At 41.2% G+C, this 27,199-nt stretch overlaps 1 protein-coding gene across 11 annotated transcripts in view; it reads left to right on the plus strand.

The window, feature by feature from the left end:
- Positions 1-1,206: 1,206 nt before the first annotated feature.
- ABI1 (abl interactor 1) overlaps positions 1,207-27,199 on the plus strand; it is a 77,180-nt gene continuing 51,187 nt past the window's right edge. For 9 of the 11 annotated variants that reach the window (XM_064704066.1, XM_064704069.1, XM_064704073.1 and 6 more), the window contains exons 1-2: positions 1,219-1,474; positions 24,403-24,570. In XM_064704066.1, the coding sequence (XP_064560136.1) occupies positions 1,358-1,474; positions 24,403-24,570 (285 nt within the window). In that variant the 5' untranslated portion in view covers positions 1,219-1,357. Of the gene's footprint in view, positions 1,475-24,402; positions 24,571-27,199 lie in introns of all 11 variants that reach the window. The other 2 variants (XM_064704076.1, XM_064704074.1) reach the window with 2 other exon arrangements.

Genomic DNA, 27,199 nt, shown 5'->3' on the forward strand with positions numbered 1-27,199 from the left:
AGACTACAGAGAACATGTAAAATGTCACATGATTATAGAGATGAGCAAGTCTTCTCTTACTATAATGTGAGCTTGAGACAGTTTTTTTCTGAGACATGCTGAATTTTAACCACTGTGTGGCTTTCTCTAGAAAATGAGAACTAACTGCATTTGTGTTTGTGACTGGAGACATGCAGCACATGCCACAAACAGCAGAGCCTTGGAGATGACTTTTTCTGGGCCTGTTACTCATTGCAAGAGCAGGCACGGACATCTCAGCAGAGCAGTCACCTGCTGTTACTGGCTTCTCTTCTGGCATGATTGCAAAATCAGGATTTTACTTACTAAAAACACATGCAAGAGAGATTGTACTAAGTAATCACCAGACCTTTGTCTTCCATACCTTTGCCAACAGCCAGAGGAAGCCCTGAACAATGATTAACAACTGAGGTAAATGAGTAGCAGGAATACTGTATTTATCTCAGACAAGTATTTGAACTCTTCTTATGAACCTAAATCCAGGCAGTCACTAACTGTTAGCAGTTATACTGCACAGGCCTTGACTAAGATCTACACATTTTGGATTCATTATTTCTCCCTCCCCCTCAGGGGAAATTCCCTAGAAGGGAAGTTGCCCCAAGCCATGATCATCCTAACATCTTATCAGTCTTTTGTTATCTTTGGAATGGTCTGCCGGGAGGTAGTGGAGTCACTGTCTCCGGAGATGTTTAAGGAAACACTGGCCCTTACATTTAGGGCTGTGGTCTAGTTGACATGGTGGTCAGTCATGGGTTGGACTCGATGATTTCAGAGACCTTTTCCAACCTAATTGATTCTGCGATCTTCCAAAATTTTAGCCTGCCAGACGGCAGATAACCAGAGCAGCGCTTTCCTCCCAGACCCTTTTGGCCTCTGCTGCAGAGGCGCTGCCTCCGGACAGCACTGTGGGGCTGGGGCTTTTCTGAGCGGGGTGGGGGATGGACATCACTGTCTCCCCTCGTCTCTGGGCTCTCAGCAGGACAGTCCTGCGGTCCCGCCACAGGAGCCGGCCAGGCCGGAGCACTCCGGGCCCAGCGCGTCCCTCCGGCCCGCGGGCGGTGCCCATGAGCAGCGGCCGCCCCGCGCATGCGGCCGGCCCTGCCTACAACTCCCGGCTACCTTCGCACAGCGAGGGCGGGCTTTTCCTCTTTTTTTCTTGGTTTGTTTTTTTTTTTTTTTTTCTTTTTTTTCCCCTCCCCTCGGAGGGGAAGGATGGGTGGGGAAAGCGAGCGTTCACGAAAGCGAGGCGAGGAGGAATCCCACAATACCAGGCGGGTTGCGAGCCCGGCGCTGCCGCTGTCTCTTTAATGCAAGAGGAAGCGATGCGGAGGGGTGGAAAATGGCAGAGTTGCAGATGTTGCTAGAGGAGGAAATCCCTTCTGGCAAGCGGGCTCTGCTCGAGAGCTACCAGAACCTCACTCGAGTCGCCGACTACTGCGAAAACAACTACATCCAGGTGAGGGGCGGCGGGGCAGCGCACCGGCGGCGGGGCTCGGCTCTCCGGTGCGGCGGCGGGGCCGGAGCCGCCCGAGGGGCAGCGGCGCCTGGCTGCCCCCGCCGCGGCTCCCGCCCCGCAGCCGGTCCCTCGGGTTTGCCTTTTCTTTCAACTTTCCCAGCTGAACGGCCAGGCTTCCCTTCCCCCGCTCCAGAGGGGAAGGGAGGGGGTTATTATGTCAGTCCGGCTCCGAGGGTGTGTCTTTTTTTTTTTTTTCCTTTTTTTTCCTTCCCCCCCCTCTGTATTTATTTATCATGAGTCACATCCCGGAGACCTCCCAGGGCTGGGGTGGGGGTGAGAGAGGCGCGGGGGCCCCCGTGCCTCTCCGTGCGGCCGGCTCCGAGCCGGTATCCCGGGTTTCCCCACGGCTTCCCGGCGGCGGGGCTCCCTCCGGGGGCCGCGGAAGGGCCTCGGGGCGGCGGTCGGTGGCGGTGGCCGGGGCGGATGCGCCGCACGTGGGGCGCGGGTGCCGGGCGACCCCGCACCGCGCTCCGCCGGGGCCGACGCCGCAGCGGCCGGGGAGCGGAAGGGGCCCCGCACCCGGGTGACATCACGGAGCTCGGGGACCCGAGCCGGGTCCTCCTCGGCGAGTGGATTCCGGCGGGGCCGGGGGAGCCGCGGCGCTGCGGGTCCGCAGCGCTGCCGTGAGCGGCGTGCGGGGGCAGGAGGCTGCCCGTGGGCTGGCAGCGCCGTGCGGGCGTGAGGCGGCGTTTCAAAATGGCAATCTGTGCCTCTCGCAGCCTGCCCGGCTCCGACACCCTACAGCAGGGATTGCAGACCGCGTCTCTCATGCGGGAAGAGGCTCCATTGGTTGTAGCGTCTCTCCACCGGTCGGTGTGGATTTTTTTCCATCCCATACATTGCCAGTGCTTCTTGGCCTTCTTTAAAGTCTGCTTTTGTGAAGCTACTTTAAGCACAATTTGCTATTATTATTTTTTCAGGATTTACATCACGTGACTCTAAGTCTCGGTCTTTAGTCATGCTGATCTGGATGCAGAACCATCCAGAGATGCTTTTTTTTTTTTTTTCCGTAAAAAATTTGAAGGGGAAAGGCAAATAAACTTTATTTACTAGACAGCTCGTAGAGTGAACTTGTTGAATCTAATACTAGATTACCTGTGATAAGTATTTAATACAGGTTACTAACATCTTCGGTATCCATCATTGCTGGTAAGCAAGCATACTGTTTTTAGTGATGGAGCAGCAAATATGGAAGCACATCTTTAATGATACGAAGTGATTTTTTAAAATGAGGTATTTGAATTAAAACTGCTCTAAGAAGCCATATTTTCAAGTTTTGATTTTTTTTTTGTGGTATATGAGGTAGTATGAGTTAATGTCTATTTATGCTTCCGAGTTGTTTGCTCCACCCAGAGAAAGCTGCTGATATAAATGCTTCTAAGAGGCGAGGTTCATTTGGTTTTACTCATGGGAAATATGACAAATACATGAGTATGGTAATTGCAGCACAAGTTTTGACGTGTCTCCTGCTCCTGACTTTTCCCTGTGTCAGAAAGGTGCAGAGAATTTTCAGTCACATAATTTTCTTCAGAGTCATGAAACTTGTCTTTTCTTACTTTCGTCAAACAAACCAAATAAACACAACACTTGAGCAAATTCCCATCCGGTCATTTGGGGTTGCTTTTCCTTTTTTTTTTTTTTTTTTTTAATTTGGTAGCTCATTTTCACCTTAAGTATCAAGGTCAGCTGGATGTGGGATTGGTGGGGTCTGTTTTATCTTTGCACAGCTGTGTTTACCCCTTTTGAAAGGAAGCCAGAATTCTAAAATTCCTAATGCAGTCTTGTACAGTAGCTTTGGAAAATGTATATACCTCGCTTGTATTTTACATGTATTGTACATTTGCTCAGTAAAAATGATAAATGTATTGATAAAAACTATGTATTTTTTAAAGTGTTTGATGGAGGTGGTTTTTTTAATCAGCACTTGATGCAAAGCCATCTGCTGTCCAGTTGGACTACTGAACAGATTATACTGCCAGTGCATGTGGTGGGGCCGCTGCTGGATTAGGCAATATGACACAGGGCACTGGGTTATGAGATTTAGGTGTATGAGTATTGTGGGGTGGGGAGAAAAGGAAAGGAAGAGGCTTAACAAACATACAATACAAAATCTTTGTGTTTAATGTAATTGGGTATTTTATAAAAAAGACAGACCACAATAGAGAACCTGGCCATGAAGTGAACGTTAAGATACTTCACTAGTAGCTAGATATTGTAACTTACCTGGTAGCATGTAGCTGGTTCAGTTTAGCCACTTTGAATTTGGAGGGGTTTCTTTTCTTCTGTAGAAAAAACAAAGTGCTCCATAGTGGTAAAAATTACCATGTGCTGTTACCCACTCTGAGTTGTGCCACTGAGGTGAAACAGGTTTGTCAGACTATTCTGAGTGCTGGCACTAACAGTTTAGAGTGATTGTAATAGGAGACAGAATGATGTTCTCAGTGTTTTGGTTTATAGTCGTCACTGACTTAAGCAGGAAATAATTTCTGACCCCTAATATTGCTCTATTCAAGCTATATATATATATATATATATATGTGTGTGTGTGTATGTATTTTATTTGAAAATACAGGAATATTGTTTTGTCTGTCTTACTAAAGCTGAGAATAATTCTGGTAAAATTTCAGTGATGCTGATTTCTTGAGGAAAACTTGTATTCAATGTCTTTAGAAATTCCTCAGGGAAAAAATAAAAACAAGAGAGAGAGAAATGGGGAGAAGCTCACCTGGCTGGGACTTGCCTGCCTGATGGTGGATGTAGCTGTGTGGAGAGTAAGTGTTCTTTTACTGGAGCATTTAGGAAATATGACAGCATTCGGGAATCTCCAGTTGAAAACTGCTGCTCTCAGAAAAGCAGGAAGCAGTTGCTTGCTAAGGCACACTGTGACTGTGTCAGAATGCTGGCTGGTAACACAGTTAGCCCTCCAGATCATCATGCGTTCTAGTTATCTAGGAAGTTTATTTGTTAGGAAGAGAAAAGAATTCAGGAGAAGCAGAACACATAAGCTTCCAAGGAAGACCTACGGTGCTAAAAGCAAAGTACAGTGTGATGGCAGTCTTGATGGGGATGGGAGAAAAAGGGAGACAGAAAAAAGTAAAGAAAACCAAATGTAGAAATAGTAACTGAAGAACATTGTGATGTTTTGGTAGTGATTTTGGCTTTCAATAGAAGGGAAAGGGCATTATAAGTACATTGGTGTATTTAATCTCTGACAGTATTTAAAATCCATGATGTTTCTGGTTGGAAATTTCAATAAGCAGGTAGAAAATTAGATCCCTGTTTTAGGTCAGAGGCTTAAACTCTGAATGGTTTTAAGAGCAGGTTTTGAACCTTAAATCTTTAAGGCATATTTTTGCCTCCTGGAATATTTTTTCTTATCTATAGATGTAATAATTTTTAAAAAACATTTTCAGAATGTAAGTTCTCATAGATGTTGTCTTCTCCAAATCCTTTTGCCTGCAGGTATATTCTGGGACTAGTCCTTTTGATGTGCTTGTAACCAAAAGGCCATCTGAAAATCTGTAGCATAAAGCTGAAGATGCTAGTGAGGAGTTCTAGTGTCCTAGACAGTATTAACATGATCAGTACTACTTAATGCAGAAATAACAAGGAGTTAAAGCATTTGCAGTTCTAGTTATGATTCTTCAGCTGATAACTCAATACAGCTAGAAAAATTACTAGTAGAGCTCTGTGGAAGTTATTTTGGTGTTTTAAGAAAGTTATTTACAATAACTCTCTTATGAAGCATTAGAATGACACAGGAAATCAGCTTGTGCAGTGTTACTCCACTGATGACTTCCTTTTGAACAACTTCAGTTGACTGGTGTATCCCAGAGAGGCCTCTCTGTGCTATAAAACACTGCTTACAACTCTCCTGCTGTCTAAATCAAGTGTTCCTTATAACCTTGTTTGTGCATATGCAGATATACATAATTTTTGTCAGTCTCAAGCTTCTAGACCGCTTGTGAAGATCCATTTGTAATTTTTGTTTTTAAGCTCAAATATAATTTTAATATGACTGTGAGAATCTCTAAACAAATAGCTTGCATCCTTGTATAAATTCTCATCTTGATAGTCTCAAGTGGGTAGATTTAGCAGCTTTAGAAAAATAAATTGAGAGACCTTTTAAGGAAGTAAGTGCTGTGTTGCCTAAATGTGTGTTTTTGTGTCATGTTACTTCCTTCTGTAGCTTCTGACTGGTATGTGGAAACTGAATGGCGAATTAACAAGCTATTCTGGGTAAAACAGACAAAAATATGGACAGATTTCAGTTTAACTGCTATTGCAAAAAAATTCAAATATGTCTCCAGTTGGTAAAAAAGTAAATGTGTGGCATTGAGCAGAAGTGTTGCATGCAGGAAGTTTCATAAATATTTGTGTTATCTTCCAAGATGCATAGAGAAACTATTTTTGCTTGATAAGTTAGACGTTCAACACTAATGTAGATATTTCCTTTCCAACAGTAGCGAACCTTTTTTTGTGGCTTTTCATTAAACAGTGGTAGGTGGTCAGACACAGTTTCATTGCTTGGCACATGGAAAGTGGCTTAACTTAGTTCGGTACAAAGAAGTTCACTCAGAATGTCTAATTCAGGAAATGAGCTGCTCTAAAAGGATAAACTTCTTAAATTGTCACTAATACAAATCCTTTATGTGCTGTTAGAACTTGTATGCTTTTATGTTCATAGGTTAATTAGTTTGAGAGTAAATACAGTAATATTTTTTCTTCCACGAGTTTTCTTGCTAAATTTGGAACATTAAAAAAAAAAACAAATTATGTTCGCTTTCTGTAACACCAAATATAGTTCAAAATTAGAGAGCAATGAGATAAAATACAAATGTATCTCTTATGCTTTGTAGGTTTAAATAATATTCTTTTAAAAAAGGTGTTGCATTATACTTTGAAATAATGTTCTTTTTAAGGTAGTTTAAGCAAATGTTTGCCAGCAGTATAAAAGGCACTGGCTGTTCTGTGTGTGATTTTGGGCTTTGTTTTTTTTAGAATAATGATATAGGTACAGTTTGGTGGGTTAGGCTTATAGCTCATCTGTGCCTTGTGTAGGTCTCCTGTGCCAATGCAAGTGCCTGTGTTTTGGAAAATAAAGCTTTAACTCAGGCAGCAATAAGACTGTAGCTCAACTTCACTGAATCAGCAAGTGATTACACTGAATTTAAAGATGATGAACCCCAGGATGTTGTATGTCTGATTTGTGTCCAGAGAAGGTAGATGATATGAGATGAGCTTTTCCAAATTTGAAATGTTTCCATTAATTTCGGTATATTTGGTTTGAGAAACCAGGAGGATGTTGTCTGCTATTCCTGCTCCATTTTTCTTAAGTGCTACCTTAATCAGGTACAGTAAAGTGGATTGGGATAAGCTTTTACAGGTGTGAACTGTTTCTTGCACAAGGGAAGTGCTCTCCACCCCCTTCTGTTTGTGCATTGTTGGAAGAAAGAAGCTTGCAGGATGTCTGCAGTCAGCGTATGCTGAGTGTGATCCTTGATCCCTGTGCTGCTCTTGCTGTGCACAGTCCTGTGGAATTGTTGGAAGGAAGGAAGAAGTATGATTAAGTGGGGCACCAATCTAATACTTCTCCTGGTTCTCTGGGAGGTTGTTACAGTAAGTAGCTCTTCTGGTAAAGAGAAAATAGATGAGCCTTGGGAAGGTCTCATAAAGTGGAGAAGGAAGGCAATTGTAATGAAGGTAAGAGTACAGGAGCAGGCTGAGTACAAGAAGGAAGTGTTGTACTTCTGAGGACAAAGTTCCTGTTAGTATCTAATCTAAGTTTAACAGAAGAAAAAAGCCTGAACTCTGAAACAAAAGAACCGATGCAACTTCCCAGTATCTTTGTTTGGCATTTTGAAGTGTCTTCGTTTTACAAAAGCGTAAGTGGAGGCATGGAATTTGTAACTGGCTCATGGAAGGTCATATAGGGACATCTTGTCAGATTTGGGAACAGAACCTGATTGTGTGGACTTGCAGTGCTGTTCCCCCTGCCACCCCACCCCTTTCCAGACTGCCTCTGTTATACTGCAACACAGCAAAAAGTGGGTATCTGCAGAAACACGGAGACAGTATGCACAGAGGCAGTGTAATGACTCTTTCAGGAAAATATGCACCTGAAACCATCATTGAATTCATTAGCAGCAATTACTTCTTAAGAATTTAACGTATCACCTCTCATAAGAGCCTTGATATTCTAATTTTTTTGCTTTGCCAACGTCAGGAGTTACATAAGGCTCACAGCACTGTTTGTCTGTGTGTTGGTGGGTCTTGGCAGAGGCTCGAGAAGATGCTGCTCTATTTCTCATTGGTGAAAGCAGTCTGTGTTTGACATTTCTGGTGACCAAAATCTTGCTTAGCTACAGAATGGTGGGGTGGCAGCTGTGTGGACAAAGTCAGTCCTGGCATAGCAAGGCAGCCTTGAGGGATAAGGGGATATCTTGCTCTCTCTGCTTGTGTTCAGTCCTTATTTAGTGACTTGGAGTGTAAAGGAGTGTACTGTGGTTTTCATTCTTGCACAGTAGGAAATTGCTTGTGGGACGCTGCTTACTCAGTGTCCAGGCTTGTTCATAACTACCTGAGCATTCTTGCTCTCTTTAGCATCTGTGTTCCCTAGTGTAGTGTTCCTTTGATGCTGTTCCTTCCAGCCCACTCCTAAATCTGAGCTCTGGTGACAGAGGTGGGTGGCCTTGGTCAGAGTGATCCTCACCTCCTTCCACCCCTATGTAGAGGGAAGTAACTGCAGAACTTGAAATGGTAGATACTGTGCCTCAGTCTGGTTCCTCCCTTTTCCTGACAGATTTGGTGTCTGCTGTGGGTTGCAGAAATAGCCTTTTGCACCTCAAAACTTGCAGAGAGCCCTTGAGAGCCAAGACCAGGGTGCTGTGGAGAATAGGTCTCAGTGTGCTCTGAGTAAGGTGGCACTGCACGTGCCTTTCCTCCTGCACCCCCAGCCTGTCAGTGTGTCCTGGTGGTGCTGGAGGTAGGCTCAGTCAAGTGTTTCATCAGCATAGTGCCAGGTATTGAAGTAGAATGTACAGCATTTCTAACAGGTGGGCTCTTCAAGAATTAATTTTGTAGGCAGCTGATGAAAACAGAAGTCTAAAATCTTCCTCCTGATTTTACAGGGAATGCGTTGAATGCGTTACTTTCCGTAGGTTAATTAATAAGAGTGTGGGTGCCACCTTTTCTTGAGACTGTGCAAATAGTGTTGCTCATTACTTATGCAAGCCCTTAATGATGTTAACAGGAGCCATGCATGCTTGTTTTGCAGAATGTATATTTGTTACTATGATGCTGATAGTTCAGAAGAAAAGGAGAGGTGAGGAATTCTGCATGAGACTTTCAACTTGGAGTGAAGCATAGGTATAGCATTTTCTGGTGCAACTTGTAAAATTCAGCAGTTTGTATTAACATGAGTTGGAATTTGTAGGTAACCTGCTGGCTGAGCTAAAGCAGCAGGTTAGTTTAACTCTGAAAAAGACTACTTGAAAGGATACTTTATTTTTAATAATATTCTTATTATTAAGAATAATAATAAGAGGTTCCAGATCAAAGGTTCCAGATCAAATGGGTTTAGTAAACAAGCTTCTCTCATAATTACTCATATGTGCTGGGGTTCTGCAAACTGAAAAAGTATCTGAAAATCAAAACTTCGTTTGAGCCTCCTCTATGATAAAGCCTCTTCATAACCTCCAGAGATGATGTATCTTCTGAAAGAACAGTAAAGGTTGTCACTTCTACAATGAGATTGCATCTTTCTTGTGTTTCTTATAGCAGATATATTTGTGGCAGTGTCATCCCTCCCTCTCTGAGCCCAAAAATTAATTAATTCTGTGTGCTCTTTATACAGCAGAAGTTAAAGTGCAAGCACGCTGCTCCATGTGCAAGAAAGCTCTGATACTGTAGTGATGTATAATTAAAGAACTCATGAGGAAGAGACTCTGCATCCCTGTCCTAACTTTATTGTAACCTCAAAGACAAACAGGAATAAAATATGGTAGCATTCCTACTTTTGTTAAGAGCAGGAAGACCTCTCAGAACTCACACAGAGGAGTCTTACTAAAACAAATGTTGGCTTGACATCCTTAGAGTTGAGTGTAATATTCTTACTGGGTGGTCTTAAAGTTATAAATAGTTCCAAGAAAAAAAATGTTTGTTTACCACTTGAAGCATAGCAATTCTCGGAAAAGAATTGAAGTGTAGACTCTGCTGGCTACTTTCACACCAGTGTTTCACATGATAATACTTTTTATAAGCTGTGCCTTATCAGGGAAGTGTGGGGTTTTTAGTTGGTTTTTTTTTTTTCAGGGATAATCTTTTACCAGATGCGTATCTTCACTTTCACTTTCTGATCTCCTCGTTGTACTTTGGGGTCAGCAAATCTGCCAAGCAGTATTTGTCCTGCAGCAATCATTGTCAGCTGTGCATCTTATTTAACTTTGTTGTAGCAGGTGTGCTACAAGTTAATACTTGAGCTGTGGTCCTCATGCAATTGTTCTGTGTTTTCTGAAGCCCATGATAAGAAAACATCTGCATAAAACAAATAGGCAAGAGAAGAACAAGGAGTCCAGGCAGGTGCATCAGATTACTGCATGAACATCTAAGTAGCTGCAGAATGCCATGCCATGGCTTGTCTTTTCACATACCTAGTAATGTTAATTGCTCTTATGTCACTAAATATTACTAGCGATGTTTCTCTCTTTCCATAGGCTTCTCCTAGGCTGTGATCTTAATGTGAATTTGCTGATTTCTCTCTCCCTCCTCAAGTCTTCTGCTTGCTGCAGATTGCTTATTAGACCTTTGGTCTCACTTTCATGTTGTTTACTTTGTCTCATTTCAGATCTGATCTGAGAGCCTATTCTCCCTTGCCTATTTCTTTTAATTAATCTCTTTCTATTATTTAACTGCATATTTTACTGCCTTGCAACTTATATTATGTAGCTATTTTTCATTATGGCTTTCTGATAAAGTTTCTACTAGCATGGGTTTGCTAACAATTTGAAATCTTCAGCTACCAAAGACATTTATACACATTTCTTTTTAAAATTATCTTTGTTGGCACAGAGTTGAGACTAAAGCCTTTTCTCTGCAGTAGTCTCTAACTACGTGAGGTAGCCTTGATGACCAGGGTACAGAGGAAATGGAATGCAGCTGGAACGACAATGTGGAATGGGACTGACATGATTCTCCCTATTGGTAAAATTCTTATGAGGCCTCTAATATTTATATGCAGCCAGACCTTTCCTTTATGAGAAACCGGTCTTCTTCAGGAAACTGGTCCTTTTGTTACCCTTTTGAGTCTAAGGAGTAAAATGGTCATAATGAAACTCCTCTGCTTGGAGGGCTTTGTTTCTCTTAACAGTGAAGGAAAGTGAATGTGGCAGGAGGAATGGCGTTCTCTTAATGTGTGTGTGTCCAAAGCAGAGATGGACCTGATCCTTAAAGGGCTTTATAAAATATTATTGTAACCTGCAAGGTTTCCACTGAGAAGCCTCGTAGCAGGTGGCTTGGATGGTGTTTCAGTCAAGGTCCAGAGAGTATCAGACTACCAAGTAGAGATAGGGTGGATCAACGCACTTACATTGGCAAGATCTTTGAGACCTGGCTGGGGATTGTTCAGCTTTTGCTTGGCTGTCTGACTTGCAGGATTTCTAAATCTCTGGGAGGAGCTATTGTTTCTATGATGCAAACTCCTGGCTTTAGCTGCATTTGATAAAATATGCGTCTGGTTTGGAAGTGCTTGGCTGTACAAGGGCTCTCTTCAAATACCGTGGGTGTGTTTCCTGCTGCAGCACACCATATGTTCTCCCAGCACTGAAATGATGTGGTTGCCACAGTAGTCCCTGGGATTTGACTTAAATGGCAACAGATTTTTAATCTAATTTCTAAGATGTCTTTAACTTTGAATGTTAGAGAAATTGTTGTTGCCATAGATGTATTTGGAGCTTGGGCTCATACAATGCAGCTTACTTTGTATGAAATCTTTTCTCTCTTCATTAGTGACTGTCATTTCTAAATATGCATTTCATTCTTCTTTATCAGTCTGTCCTTTAACCAGTGGAGAATGATAACAGTCAGTGGAAAGCTTTCTAGCACACATTTCCTCTTTGAAAACCTACTGTCCATCAACACAAACTGTAAAATCAGCTCTTCTCAGTACTCTGCAGTGAATGAATATTGACTGTTCAGAGACTGAGGGAGGTATGTTTGTAATTATAAGAGAAGCTTGTTTACTGGGGGTAGAAGCCAAGTATGCAGGCGTATGGTACCTGTTGATTTTTGCTTCTCTGCTGGAGAGAGAAGTTGCTGGTTTTGGTCCTGAATGTCAGGAGTATTTAGATGTGTTCCTTGGGCATAGAAGGAACTTTAAGAGTAGATAATCTGTGTTGGATAACTTTCTTCCTTGTGGATAGAAAATGGGAATGGTTTGAAGGATTGCTGAAAAGCAGTTTGAGGGTCTTGAGAAAACTCCCAAGTTTCTGGTGGGAATAAGAGCACAGGAAGAATGGGGAAGAGAATGTGTAACTTGCTTCATTGTGTTCAGCCACTCTCTTTTGCTAACTGTGGTGCTGAGAAGGACAATATGAAAAGCAAATACTGTTACTATTTGTTTCCTGCCTACAGCAGAGAGAAATAGCTTTACTTTTTCCCCAGATTGCTGTAAGGGCTTACTGCAGCAGCAGTGGGCGTGGGGGAGTATGAACTGGAGCAGGTACTTTTACTGGCTGCACAGCATCCCACGAGGCCTGGGGGAATGAATGTGGGGAATACTGTGAGTCATACTTGTCAGTCTCATAAAGCAGGAGGCTTTTTAAAATTGGCCTTGGAGGGGAAGAGGTGTTTAATGGAGCAGTTGTGCAGGAGTTATGCAAATAGAGAACATAAATAATGAGCAAAGGTACTCATTTAAGCTTCTTGCCTCCTCAGAAAATGACTAAATGCAAACAACCATTGTGAAAGTTAAGAAAAAATGCATCATCATTTAAGTATAAAGGGTGCAAAAATGTGGCCATCCATGATGATAAGAAAATTCTCTTTTTGTGAATAGCAAAATTAATTTCTCTATTGTTGAACAGAAAACATGCTTGTTGTCAGTCTGTGTGGTTTTTTGTGCTTGAAAATTTGCAGTTTCCTTTGAAAAACAACAAGGCAGGAAGCTGAAAAGCAGTTCCCTAACCTGAGAGCTGGTGTGGGGGGGAGGTGGTAAAAAGACCAGTCTCCAGTTCTGCGTTGGACATACCTTCAGTGTTTAGGCTGGTTTTGGTCCTGAGTGTCATTTCTTATTGTAGAAAAAGTTTTTTCTTCTCTGTCCCCCTATTCACGCAGGATTTAATTTACATGTAAATACTGTGTATTCTTCAGTAAAACCAAGAGCATGTTTTTAGAGTACAACTGCATTTTTTTTTCTTTACTGACACAGCCACTTCTTGCTGTTTTAAATTAGAGTTTTGAACAGGACTTATGAAATGTAATTGTTCCAGTCCTGGGCTTACTTGCAAACGCTCACATCATAGTGTATCATATGAGAATGTTATCTCTGATAGTGAGCCTTACCAGCAGACTTAATGGGCATAAAATTTTCTTGGCAGAAGTAGTAACTCCTGCCTCTTGCAGTGTAGAGAGGCCATCCCAAGCTTTGAAGCAGTTGGAAATGACAGATCCACCATCCCACATGCTGCTCCACTGCTGCACGTGTCCTCCCGTGGCCTCTCCTGTGTTTTAGCCCAGCTTCCCCCAGGGTGTACAGGTGCAGAGGGGTATGGGTGGCACTGTGGGTATGGGCAGATGCACAGCTGTGGTGATGTGTTCCTCTTGTCAGGGGAGTCTTTCTCTGAGCACAGCTCCTCTGCAGCTGTAATAAGGCCACTCAAGCTGATGACAGAGGAGATAGCAAGGTGTCCTGATGGCCCTATGACAAGTGCTGAAATAGAATAGTTCAGGTTTTGTTTTACTGCTGGCAGGGGAGGAGACAGAGTGTTGTGGATATGACTGTTCTTATGCATCTGTTTGCATGGAAATGCAGCTCTGCTGTCACCTGTATGGCTCTGCACCTCCTGCATATGCTTAAATCTGCCCTCTACGTTGTACGTGAAGGGGAAGCAGTCTTTAAAGTGATGTGAAGGTGCATCTTAAAAACACCAGTGCAACTTCAGCACTGATGAGAACTTTCCTGTAATTGTGCTGCAAGAGGCATTGGAGCTGTATTTCTAGGGAAAGCTACTCACTTGAACTACTGCTGTACTAGCTAATAGCACAGCAGTTGTCTCACCAAGGACTTTGTTTAGAAAAGCCAAACAAAGCAATTCCCTCACTCCTGAACTTGATGCTGTATTTCCTATTAAAGAATTTGCTTGCTTTCTTCTGTTGGTTTCTGAAAGTTAGGTTTTACCTAATGCTGGATGTGGATATTACCATATTTATTTAGTTCTGGTTATCTATTCTTCTGTCACTTTTTTGATGGAGAAAGATATGACTTGCCAAATTGACTCGCCCTTCCTACTCCCTCTCCTCCTTTCTCCTGAGCCATCTGTTTTGCTCTGTTGTGTGTGGTTTTTAGAGGAGATAAATTTTTACTTGTTGCAATTTAAATAACCCACTATGTAAGTGAGCTTCTGTGTATTAAGTTTTGGAATGTTGCTGCTAACTGTAGGATAAAATTTTAACATAATAAAAATAATTATGTAAACAGAAGCTGGATGTAGTGTGCTTACAGCCACTATAAAATAAAAATCGTACCATCAGGTGCAGGAGTGCATCAAAGTCTGAACAGTATTTGTTTATGTGATCAGATAGAAACAGAAACTAGGTTGATTTTTTTCCAATGACAAGCAAGTTCTTATAAAAACAATCATTCCTTGTATTGCAGTCCGTTACTTTATTGCCATGAAATCACTGTATAGCCTATGTGCTATGTGAGAGTATGCCTTGTGCTGGGAAATAAGCTGCTACAAAATTGTGGGAATCCACCAGTTTCTGGTTTAAGTATGGTGAGATATGTGGTGATTTTCTGCTGGACTGAGTGTATTCATCTTCAAGACACTAAATAGTCAGCTGTGTAGTGATACAAAGCATGAGTAGAGAATTTGATCCTATAATGGCCATTGTTTTCTTTGTTTTAAAAATACTGTGATGTTTGGGAACTGCCTGAACTGTAAAATCTGGGCAGCAGCTGTGTGTCTAAAGTGACTCTCTTAAACATGAGAACTGTTCCTGAATTAGGAACACGTGCAATCCAGGAACTTGCTGATTGTCTTAAAGCCAGTGTAACTCTTGGCTCTACATTTTGTTGCCTTGAGATTCTCCCTGGAGCTGGACAGGCCTGCTAATGACTTTCTCTACTCTCTTTTCCCACTTTCCTTGCTGCTTTGTTGTCCTGCAACATCTTTGACATCTCCATGGAGAGGAACCTGTTGCAGTGCAGAGTGTAGCTTTGGTCTACACTCTGCACTGTGGGCCTCCTTGTTTTTTGGACCAATCCTTTAGTGGATGCTGATGTTCGGTGTGTTTGTTTTGCACACAGATATTGAGGTTACCCTGTTGTATGGGTTCAGAGCACTGTTGACATAACATAGATTGCCAGGTTGGAAGGGGACCTTAATAATCATCTGGTCCAGCTTTTCTTGTGCAAAAGAAAGCATCATCTAGACAAGATGGCCCAGCACCCTGTCCAGTTGGATGTCCAGTATTGGGGAATCCACCACTTCCCTGATAAGATTATTCCAGTGACTGACTGGTTGTTCTCATTGTGAAAACTTTTCCTCTTGTCTCTAATTGGAATCTCCCCAGGAGTATTCCAGGCCTGCATAGAAGGTAGGGAGGACTAGAGAGTGAGAATCTGGGAAAAAAAAGAAAAAAAAGTCTTTAAAGCTTACCTGTCAAGTCATCAAATTTTAGCACGTTGCTTATCTTCAGATAAAGATTTGCTGTATTCTGGATTTAGACCCTCAGTTTGATTTGTCAGAACAGAAATAAAAGACTTCATGTCAGCAGTCACCAGTCCTTGAGAGTAAACTGAAGAGGTAAGCAAAACCCATAGGAGCGAACATTGTTTCAAACATAATGAAACTTTTACACACGAGTGAATTGAGCAGCTTTGCCCCAAAGCAGGTGACTGAGCTGTCTGGATTCAAAGGCTTGCATGACATGAAAGTCTATCGAGTTCTGATTTTTCTCTCCATTTGGAGAAACTTGAGTTTGGTTCTGCGTCGCTGCCACTATATCACAGAGAGGATATTGAAGTAACTAATAAATACTGAAGTGTTTTTTTCTTATTCTCACCAAAAAAAAAGTGTGAAGAATAAGTCTCTGACTTACCAAGGAGCATGTCTTTGCTAGATGAGCTAATATTTGAGGGTGGGAGCCATCACTTAAGAAAGTAAACAGAAAGCCATTTTAATTTCAAGCCCTATTACAAAAACAAAATCAATATTTGAGAGACATTCTATTTGTTTCTCTGTGCACTGTAAGTTCTCTAATTTGCTGTTATCTGCTCTGGTGTGTCAAAACAATCATATGCTCCAAAGCCTTGGGTAGCTTTCGTAGTGTTGAAGGAAGAAGACTGCTATGGAAGTGCCAAGGATTTCTTTGTCTGATAGTCCAAGGGTGGCATTAGAATCACAGAATTATAGAATTATTTTGATTGGAGAAGGCCTTTAAGGCCATCAAGTCCAGTCATTAACCCGGCAATGCCAAGTCCATTAGTAAACCATGTCCTAGGTGCCACATCTCACGTTATGTAAATACACCTAGGGATGATGAATCAAACACTCTGGAGCTGGTATCTCTGATGTCAGAGCCTGCTTTATGTCTGCACTGAAGAAAGTTGTGTTTGATGTCTTAAGGCAAATCAGACACTGCAAGAAAGTTCAAGGTGTAGTTTTGGAGCAACTGTATGTGCAGCTATTGGGCAGTGCTTTACAGGAACGAAATACTGTACTGAGGCTTATATTGTCTAAATCATGTAAAACACAGAATGTAAGACTTGGACCAAATTTCTTAGCCTTGCTGTGTGTGCAGCCTTGAAGCCTTACTAATTGAGTGTCCAAGGGTTGTGTGAAAATGACACATGGGCATGTCTGCTTCTGTCGCTTGAGTTCAGTGTGGCATGCAGTTATGGTTGTATAGACAGACTGTGACAACTGACAGTAACAATGTTTTGTGCCAACATATTTACTGAGATATCTCTGTGATGTGATTTGGCAGAAGAACTGAAAATTACATTTTCAACAGTATTTTTAGATATTGTATATAAATAATATATATATGTAAGTTTTTAATAAGAGGAGTGGCTTAGTCCAGAGCCAATGAACCTTATTTGTTGCATTGGGCAGAAAATGCTACTAACAGAGCAGCTGGCATGTACCTTCCCAGGCTCCATCTGTCAGTCTGCATTGCTTTATAAATCACATTCCTAGTGGATAGATTTATTTCTTGCTATAATGTTTGCAGCCTGGATTAACATGGAATTCCTCAGTTGTTGTTTTTAAAATTTATTTATTGTTTAAGTGTGTATGTATGTATATATGTATATGAATGATATATGTATTTCCCTTAAACTTTCTATTAGAATTAACTTCTTCCCTTAATAAAGAAGCTTTTCTCCCTCTACCTTCCTGAAAAAAGAGGATAATTTAAAAAATTGAGACTTTTCTATTTATAGTTAGTCAACAGAATGGAAAATGCAAGTAAAAGAAAATCAGGGACACAGTGAGATCGACTAAATTTTGTCTCAGCCCATAGAAATGCTAATTTGCTATCAAGGCTATTCAGGACTGGTCAGGGGAATATTATTGATGGAAATGAAGGATTTGCTTCTAGCTGATTGTCTCGTGCATACAGGATTTGGGGGAAGGGCTTGTCTGAAACAGAGTTTGGGAATTAGAGGGACTGCTGGTTACACTGCTGTATGTGTTTGTTAAACAGTAATTTGGTATGTGACTTGACCCTTGAGATAAAGAAGCTGCCTCGTCAATGTTTTTTGTCAAGATAGTGTTTCTAAAAAGAAACAGATTGAAATATGGTTTGTGGGCTGTGGTGTAGTGGTGGTGGTGATCATCTCATCTTCTGGTGCCTTGAATGAATTCCGGCTTTATTGTGCAAGGTCTTTACCTGGGGAGAAGAGATTTCAAGTTCTTCCAGTTTCTCTGCATTTTGTCTAGCTGAGTTACTGCATCTTATCTGGAGAAACTCAACAGACATGGTATTATTTCATACCAGTGGGTTTTTCTGTCTTAGATGCTGGAAGGAAATTCCCTGGAGTTGAATGGTAGATGCTAGCTTTGCTGTGTTTATTGAGGATTTCTGCCTTAGTAGATGGAAAGAATTACTGTTTACTGAATGAACTTGAAAGAATTTTAATCATGCTGGTTTTGGGGTTTCCATAGTGAGAGGTGTCTTGGGTGGCTTGCTCTTAATGGTTAGGCATCCTTCTGTACCTTACCTGGCTTTCAGATTCCTCCATACACCTGGAACAATTAGTTACTTAAGTGATTGAGAGCTTTGATATTTCTATTTGACACTACTTCTCACTATGTGCTGAATAGTCTGTTCTATTTCTTGTTTTCACTGTCAGTGAAGGATTGACTGCCAGCCCCCTGGAGAGACCTTGGACAGGAGGTGGACATGTTCAGTGACTGCAATATGTTGCTATTAATATCTTGCAGGCTGTGGGGTAATTAAAATTTTGAGCTTTTACTTGCACAAATTACACAAATTCAGGAATGGTAGAAAGCTACAACAACATGACAAGTTGTGATAAAAATCACTTGAGTAAAACCTTTGAACATTTTTGTATTGCATGAACATTAGTACTGATCTCTGTGATGCAGAATTTTACTTGAGATTTGCCAGTGGTCTGGAATATGTGTAGCTTTTGGCTCTAGTGCTGCTTTGTATGGGGGCTGGGTTGGTCCTGTCATTTTAACAGGCTGTACTTGGACTAAGTCCCTTCCTGTTCTTTGTCCCCACAAAGCTTGCTTTTTAAATTTCCCACAGTTGTTTTTACTGATGATAGTAATTATATGAATGGCAGAGCAAGGGGTTTCAGTAACAAGAATATGGATAGTGATCTGCTTAAGTTGAACTGAGACATTAGGTGAAGTGTACTGGTAATTCTCTGCAGCCTTATCTGGTGCTGTGGGAGGGTGTCTCTTGTCCTAATATGTTGGACAAGGGTTGAGTTTGAACTTCTGAGCTAACTCTTCTGATGGCTTGCTTCACTTTCCAGAGGGGGAATTGGGCTGCTGATCAGTGAAGAACAGTCCAAGCTGTAGGCAGGTAAATTCCAGGCCAGATATAACTCTGTGGATATTGGGATGTACTCAGCACATCATCCATCCCCTTGAAGTATTGCCAAGCCTAATGCATTGCAGAGAGAATTTCTTCAATGGAATTGGCTGTATGGCACAAGTGCTGTAAACCTGTTGCAGGAGACAATTGACATACATACTGATTGATACTTTATTTTTAACCTACATGGCATATGTAATGTAAGCACTCCCTTTGGTAAATTTTGAAACCTTAGTTTCCCATGCCACTTTGGAATGCCATATCATATATCCCTTAAGGCTGTATCTGTGGTGATAAAAACCCTGAATGCTCCCTGCTGAGTACCTGCTACTAATAACCACAGTCTGTGTAGATCTACTTGGATGACTTCCAGGTAGGTAGTTACCTCCTGAAACTTCTTCAGAGTGTAGAAACCTGTGGCATTTGCTGCTGTGACTTGTCAGTGTTTCTCTTTTCTTTAATGTATAACTGATACTCTGATGTAATAACCATCCATAACAGCCAAAAAGTCTACTGTGGTGCAGTGTGTTTACAAAGCAGTCTGACAAGCTCTATGAAAAACAGATAAGGGAGAACCTGTATCTGTGGGGTACCTACTTATTTCAGTATGTAGCTCCTCAGTTATTTGCAGTAATCTTGGGACATGGCTTTCAACATAAATTACATTTAGCTCCTGAGCCAAAAGTCTAATCTAGTGTATACGGCATATTTAAACCTTTTAAAAACACATTACTACTGCTTGGATGTGAAATACTTGGTCTAAGAGCATATATTGTGAATAGTTTAGAGATGCCCAAGGTTTTTGCAATTAGCAGTCAGAAGTAGCAAAGAAACCCTCAAGATCAGCTTTGATTTGTTAAAAACCTTATCAGATCAGTGAAGCAGCAGCTTCAGACACATGTATCTGAAGCTCCACATAATGTTACAAGCCACTACTTTAGGGAGGTGTGTTCCTGTTTTCTGAGTGTGGAAACCACTTTTCAGAAGTCCATTCCTTCCATTTTGAAGTACCCCCAGGTGTTTCTCAGGCAGGTTAAAGTACTGATGTCTAGGAGTCTCCAAGCCACTTCCAGAATGTACATCTTCACCATTCTGTAGAAGTATTTCCTATTGACTTGAAAAGTTGCTGTAGGTTGAAGTTAACACAAGCCCATAAGATGAAATTTTGACTGGGTGGTTGGTACAGACCTCTGAGATAAAATGGCGCAAAACCCTAGTGAAAAAAACAGGACTTGGAATCCTGGACTGTTGTGCTTGTGTTATCAGAAAGCATTCTCTAAATACCAAAGATAGATGCATGATGAGATGAACACAAGAGAACACTAATGAATGTATTGACGACTTTGCATAGATGCATTCTGTGAATGCATTCTGTGATGCCCGATAGAGATTGCTGAATTCCTGTGGCAACTGACTGTAGTAATCCTAATTTTATCGTTAATCAACTAATGATAGGTAGAATTCTTTTTCAAAAATACCAAAGCATAAGACTGAACAATTTTCTTGTGTTTGCTGTGAAGCAAATGCAAATGTACTGCAGTGTTGCATTTTAAAGGGGCATAAGCAGTGACAGCAGAGGCAAATAGAACTGAGTATAAAGTTGATTGCTGAGAGTGATCAAGCCCAGCAACAGAACTCCAAGGATCTGAAGAGCTATTGAGCACTCAATACTTCAGAGCTCTGTTTCACTTACTGATTATTGGGCTGCTTTAAGGCAGTTCTCTGTTAGTAGTTTATCCTGGATGAGTTTTTCTCTGCTTGAATTTGCACATATTCCAACAGCTTGAAGATGAAATATGTGGAGCAATCCATGGCACATACTAAGGAGGCATTTTGATTTGCCTGTGCTAGGCCAGCCAGCTTTGGTGTGATCTGATAAGCTGCTTTCTGACCTTTGTCAAATGGAACCAGTTGTTCTCGTGGGGAATTTATCTTACAGGGAGTTTCAAGCACAGGGAATGGAGCTGAAGTTGAAAGAGGGAGAAGAGAGTTTGGACAGTAGGTACTGAGGGTATGGACTGGTGTGTTTGAAGGGGAAAATTTGACTTCTGAAGACGATTTTGCAGTGTGAGCTGATGAGATTTGTGGAGGGAGCCTGTACATGCTGTGTGCTGTATGAACTGGCACATGGTGGGAATTAGCTGAGAGAGAGGGAGCTGGGAGGGCAGATGGCTTGAACAATGCACACACAGTGTTGTGGGGATGTGCCTGTGTGGGTGGCAGTTTGGAGAGGGGGAAGATGTGACTTGTCAAGATCAGCTGTAGCGTGGTGGAGAGGTTCCTCATGAGTGACCTTGACATGTCACTGAACTGGAGACTCAGTAATTAATTTTCTGCTCTGCTTTTATTGTGTCAATTGCTTGGGTGCAGAACCAGTTTTGACTTTACAATAGTATTTATGTAAACTCTTCAAGGAAGCTTTATAATCCAAGTTTCATTTGACAAAAATACATGGTATGTGTTTTTGTGTGGAGTGCCATGCAGTTTTAACTCTCTTTATGTACCCCATTAAATTATATGAGAGGTTTTATTTTAAAATTTTTTTAGTATTTAATCTAGTTATGTGAAGGCAGTTTCAAACAGCAATTTTGTCATAGTCGCATGGCTGTTAAAGGTGAACTGGGGATACAGGTGGGAGTTTACAGGAGGGAATCTTCAAAAGCTATGATGTTCTGTAAAGAATATCCACTTTGCTACTAAATGGGATCAAATTTTTGTTTATATCAAGGACAACTTGTGAAAAAACAATTTCTTTTGTTTATATCAAGGACAACTTGTGAAAAAACAATTTCTTTGAAGCTTTTAATACTAGATTGCAAAGTAATTCTGAACCATTAGGAAAGAAGTCAGGTGACAATCTTTGTATTGTGTTGTCTCAAAATTGAGTGGTTAACTAGTGCTTGTGTATTACATTGAATATAAACACGTGCTGTCTTCTAGTCTGCTTTCAGTTTTTGCTTAAGAAAAGATGTGAAAGTAACAGCTGAAGAACATTGGAAGTCTCTGCTCCCTCCTGTTTCTGTCACACAGTTCTTGGCTTCTCCCTCTACCCTCCTGCCTTTGCTGTCTGTGAAGCTTTTAGCTTATGTCTTGTGATGCCAGCAGTTCGCATTAAAATAATGCAAAAGACTGTATGTCAAGTTCTAATCTAAACTGTTAATCAGCAAACTGAAATTGCCTGAATTATCTGCAAGGCTGGAAAATGTTCCTGATCTAGTTCTTACAGGACATGAAATGCATTCCACATCTCAACTATGTTCATTTAATCCTGCTGCCAAAGTAGTAATTTGAGCAAATAACTAAAACGTTTGGTGCTTAGGCAAATGAGAGCGAGACATTTAATCAACGAATCATTACAGATGAAAAGAAACTTGTTACACACTGAAGTTTTCTTCTTTGACAACACTCAGTAATGGAGTGCTGTGACTTTGTCACCTCTTAGTGTTTAGCCTAATAGTATTTAATTGAAACTTTGTAATAAGAAAACTGCTTGCGTAAAGGCTGCAGATCTCCACTTGAGTTTATATGAAGTTGCACTAATGTTGACTGCTGCTTTATTAGTTGTATCTATTTCAGTTAACCTTTTATTTCAGACACCACTGATCTGCTACCTGCATTTTTACCATTTTCCACAGTGGCAGAAGTTAAAGTATGATAAAGTTGTTATCTTTAGGCTGTAATTCAGTAGGACAATGTTTTTAAAGTCACTGCTAGTTGTGAGTTGAAGTTTAAAATATCTCTTTGGAAAGCCTTTCAGAATTTTTTCTTTTCAGAAATTTTTTTTAAACCTTTAGTAGTTATTTTGCAGGTTATGTGCAAGTGAAGAAGCAAAGTGACTTTTACTAATTTTTCCTGACAGCTAGAAATGACAATACTTTTTTTTAGATGAAAGGTAACTTTGTTTGCATTTGGAAATACTAAAAAATGGAGTTTTACATAGTCTCTCCTTAGTACATGCAATAGCTGTTCTGCCCTTTGGCAGCAGTTTACATTGAACCATTCTTGCTGCTTCATGTTTTAGAAGTCTTCTGTATATGAATTCCATTTGAAGAATGGCATTAACTAAGTGTCAAGTGTCACTAATAAATGTCAAACATTGCTAGGAATGTTGGTCATGAATATGAACAAAATTCCTGAATTGGGGGGAACTCACCAGTGTTTAGATAATATATGAGCAAAATGTAGCGTAGCATAAAGTTGCAGTATGTAGGTAATGATGCAAGTCTTATAATATATATGAACAGCTTGCCTTCTGGTTTTCTTCTTAAAAATAAGAGACAGGACTTAAAAATGAATGAGTGTTTGGAAAGTGGAAAACATAGGGCTCAGTTGAATGCTAATGGAGTGTCTTTGTTTCCTTGCTTTGTGCTTAACGTTGTAACTCTTGCGTGCAATGTGTGTAGAGTGTTATTCAAAGAAATCAACAATAAAAATAGAAGTCTAATTAGAAGGGGCTGTTAATATGGACTTTTTCTATTGGTTGCTGAGGTCTAGTGTTTGTTCCACAAATATGTAAAATTGGGAAGAAATTAGCACTGAGTCATTGTGTATGGCAAACTCTTCCTTATGCAGTGCATCTCTATTGCAAGTGGAAGGAAATTCTGGATAGTTGCAGTTTGCAAATTGGGTAACAGATGAAATACATGGCCTCCACTGCCATCTGCTAAGGTGTGATACAGGGAATGCTTCAAAAGGGCTTCTGTCTGTGTGTTTTCGTGGTAGAGGTGCTGTTGGTATCTCCTGTCAGAGAGGAGAGACTTACTTGGGCCATGCAGCTCAAGTCATGTAATCAGTTCCTGGTCTTGGGCAGTAACCTGCCCTCTGACTAGGGAGCCATGCCTCAGGACAGATTGAGGACTTTACCTTAGCAAGGTGGGATTTCAGTAGGAAGGTTACCCTTTCCCTGTATTTTTACCCTTCAGGGGAAAGCATATATTCCCTTCTGATGCCTCAGAATATCAGTGATGAACTTTCTCAGCTGTCCAGGAAAGTTTATTAAGCTTTTGTGTGAGGAGGGATAATTTCACAAGTAATCCTGTATGCAGGAGGCCTCTGTGCATGCCATCCTGATGCTCTGCTCATCCTTCTCCTGGTCTGTGGGAGTAGTAGCCAGCATAGTTGGAGGGTGGGCTTTGTAGATAGCATGTGGAATAGGGGACACCCGACTGTGGGAAAATATTTTTCTGTCTTAATTAGCCTGGGCTGCATGACCTCATAAGAAATGCCAAAAGGAGCATTTCAGTGGTCATGGGGATTTGGAGGCTTTTTGAGAAATGAGGAATTGAACAGGCTTTAAAAAATCAACTCCAGCAAATCACGGTAGTGTTGTTTTTCCTACTGAATGAATTGTTTCTTGGCACCTAAATTTATTATTGTTAAATATATTTCAAATACTTTCTCGCCTCTGTATGATTGAGGTTTTTTTAAAAATCTCATGCAGATCAAGTACTTTGGCTGCTCAGCCAGACCTTCTTGATTACAGATTCTTCCAAATGTAGGTTGTATTTTTTGTTCCTGTCCATTTTCCCCATCCACTTCCTGGCCTAAACCAGATGTCTTGTTGTTTTGCTTTACAGGCTCCAGATAAAAGGAAAGCATTAGAAGAGACGAAAGCCTACACAACTCAGTCTCTAGCCAGTGTTGCTTATCAGATCAATGCATTGGCCAACAATGTATTACAACTGCTGGACATCCAGGCGTCCCAGCTACGGAGGATGGAGTCCTCCATCAACCATATCTCCCAGGTAACCTCTTTTCTTTTTTAATAGAGGACTGACAGTGTTGGAGGAGGCATTATTGTGTCTCTTATTATTGAGTTGGATAGTTTATGTTGATTTCTTTATTGTGATAGAAAATGGTAAGGCTTTTTTCTTTCCAATGTTTATGAAACATGCTTTGTGATTAAGGTCATGACCAAAGTAAAATAGTTCCTATATCAAGAACGCTGGAATTATATTTGATTTAAAGCAGGAATTAATTATTAAGATTTTAAGATCTGAAGCTGTGCTTGAGGGAGGGCTAGAGAGAAGGATTCTGTTTCTGAAGGAAATCCAGTTAGAAGTGCCATATGGGAGGTGGTATTTTATTTAACACATGCAGTGAGTTCATTTGTTTTCATAGCCTTGCAGGATATAATTTCATGTGCTGTGTGGAAGGGGAGAGGGGTTCACATACTGCCACTACCTGCTCAAGCCAAACTCCTTCCCAGCCAAGGCAGCTGAATGAGTGAGCTGACCTGACTTGAACTGTGGCTGCAGTATTACTGGAGTTTCTGCTCTGAGGACATGGAGATAGATGACAGGAAAGAATAGTTCTATCCCTCTCTGTGGCAGCCTGTATTTCCCTGGCTGAAGCTTCACCCTGGCTGCCTGCTTCTGTGGGGGGGGGAAGCATTGCTGCTGCTGCCTGCCTTGTACCTGGTCATTGGCCTGATTGTATGCCAGCTCAGCCGAAAGTGTCTGCTGTGTTTAATCTGGAAGTGGCTTGCTGCATAACCAGGTGTGTGCCATCTTAGTGCCAGTGCAGGCAGGGACAGGACTCGGTTATTTCACCCTTACATTGCTGTTCTGAAGTGGGCTTGAGGGAGTTGTTAAAAGCCCAGTGTCCGCTCTCTTGTGCTCTTACTGAAATTGTCAGATCTTCACTGGGCTTTGCCCTGTGTCTCTTTGAGATGTTTTGTAAACAAATAGCACAGGATGCAACCTAAAACGTTTTTCAGTGCAGCCAGTGAATTAAAAACCTTAGTTGGTCAACCAGCATCCTGTTGCTGGTACACCTTAGACCAAATAAGTGCAAGAAAATGCTTCTTATGGTCTCTGCTGTCTCCCTTCCCAGCCCTGCTAACTCTTACTGGATTTTTAGAGTTGTGGTTTCTAAACATCTTTGTGAAATGGCAGCACAGTGGTTTATCAAAAGCATGTCAGCAGGGAGAAGATTCCAGTGCGTATGGAAGGGCCCTCCTAGTAACAAACCTATCAAAAAGGCATGTGAGGTTAACATGTGCTGAGAACTAAACAATGCTAAAAGCTGTGTGGAGTATTTAAAAAGTACCTGCCACTGAAACAAAAGTAGGAGGAAATGAAATTGCTTTAGATAAGCTTTTTTTTCTGTTAAGTGTTCAGAGATGCTGGGATTATGACCACCTTTTAAGAAATGGCTGAAAAAAGAACTGAATCTGCAGATTTTCCCAAGCATTGGATGCCCTCTTATACTGAGCACATCTTTTCTTAAATGTTTGAGAGCTACAGTGTGTGTGTCAAGTGATTATTTTTAAATTCTCATTTGCCAACTAGTATGGCTAACCATGGAAAAAGCCAAAATGTTTGATACTAGCATAAAAGGTGTTAACCCACTGTACTATTTGCTGCTTGGACTGAAGGCACTATGCTGAAAGCTGTTGAATCACCTGATACATGAACTGTTTGCTAAAGGCTGTGAACAATCAGTGCTTTGTTAAGCTTTTGAGGAGTGTTTAACAAGGTCACTTGCTTGTAGTTTCTGTCCTGGTTGGTCTTGCCTGAAACTAATCCTTGCTTATAAATGAACCTCTGCAGACTAATTTTGTAGAATTAAACTGGATACAGATAGTGCACACGTACCAGCTCAGCTATTTGCTTTGAAGTGTTTCTGCTCAAATGCTTCAACCGCCTGTCTTAAATCGGCTGTACAATTGCTGTGATAGACTGTTGTTGTGAAATGCTTTGGGATCTCCAGTGTCCTTCCCTGTGCCTGTATCAGTTGTGAATATTTTCATGTTACTAAAGCTTGAGGATAAACAAATTCTCAATAAGGCATTCTAAGAAGTATTGCCTAGAAGCACAGAGCTGAGGCATTGCCAGGTCAATTACTCGATTCTGGGGTTTGCAAAAACGAGCAGCTGTCTGTGAAATAAGATACAATTTGATAGTTCTTCTAAGAAAGAAAGTCCTGTGGCTCTTCTGAGCCCAGACAGTTTCTGTTTCCATACTGTTTTTCAGTTCACTGTGCATGTTCTCCAGAATGACTCTAAGCTAAATCCCTGGATAGATAAGCCTGATTAGTAGCCACTCTGTATTTTTCCTGGCTTTGTATCCTCTTCACTGGAAAAAACACTCATGAAAAGTTAGGTGATGAACTAGTGTGTTATATTGTTACTGGAGCCTAATTTTACAGATGAAAATTGTGCTTGGTTTTATAGGAAACAATTTATTTGGCTTTGGTTTCTGGTTAAGCACAAACACAGGGGCTTCACATGAGTAATCGCAGTATGGTGAGGGAGCACTTTTCTGAGGTGGAGGCAATGGAATTGCTTTCTCATAGCAGCCAGAGCAAAAACCTTCTTGTGTGCTAACATGTGACACATGAAACCAGGGAATCAGGCCCAGCCAGGATGGG

The sequence above is a fragment of the Zonotrichia leucophrys genome, chromosome 2, assembly GCF_028769735.1.
Source record: "Zonotrichia leucophrys gambelii isolate GWCS_2022_RI chromosome 2, RI_Zleu_2.0, whole genome shotgun sequence".
Lineage (NCBI taxonomy): Eukaryota > Metazoa > Chordata > Aves > Passeriformes > Passerellidae > Zonotrichia > Zonotrichia leucophrys.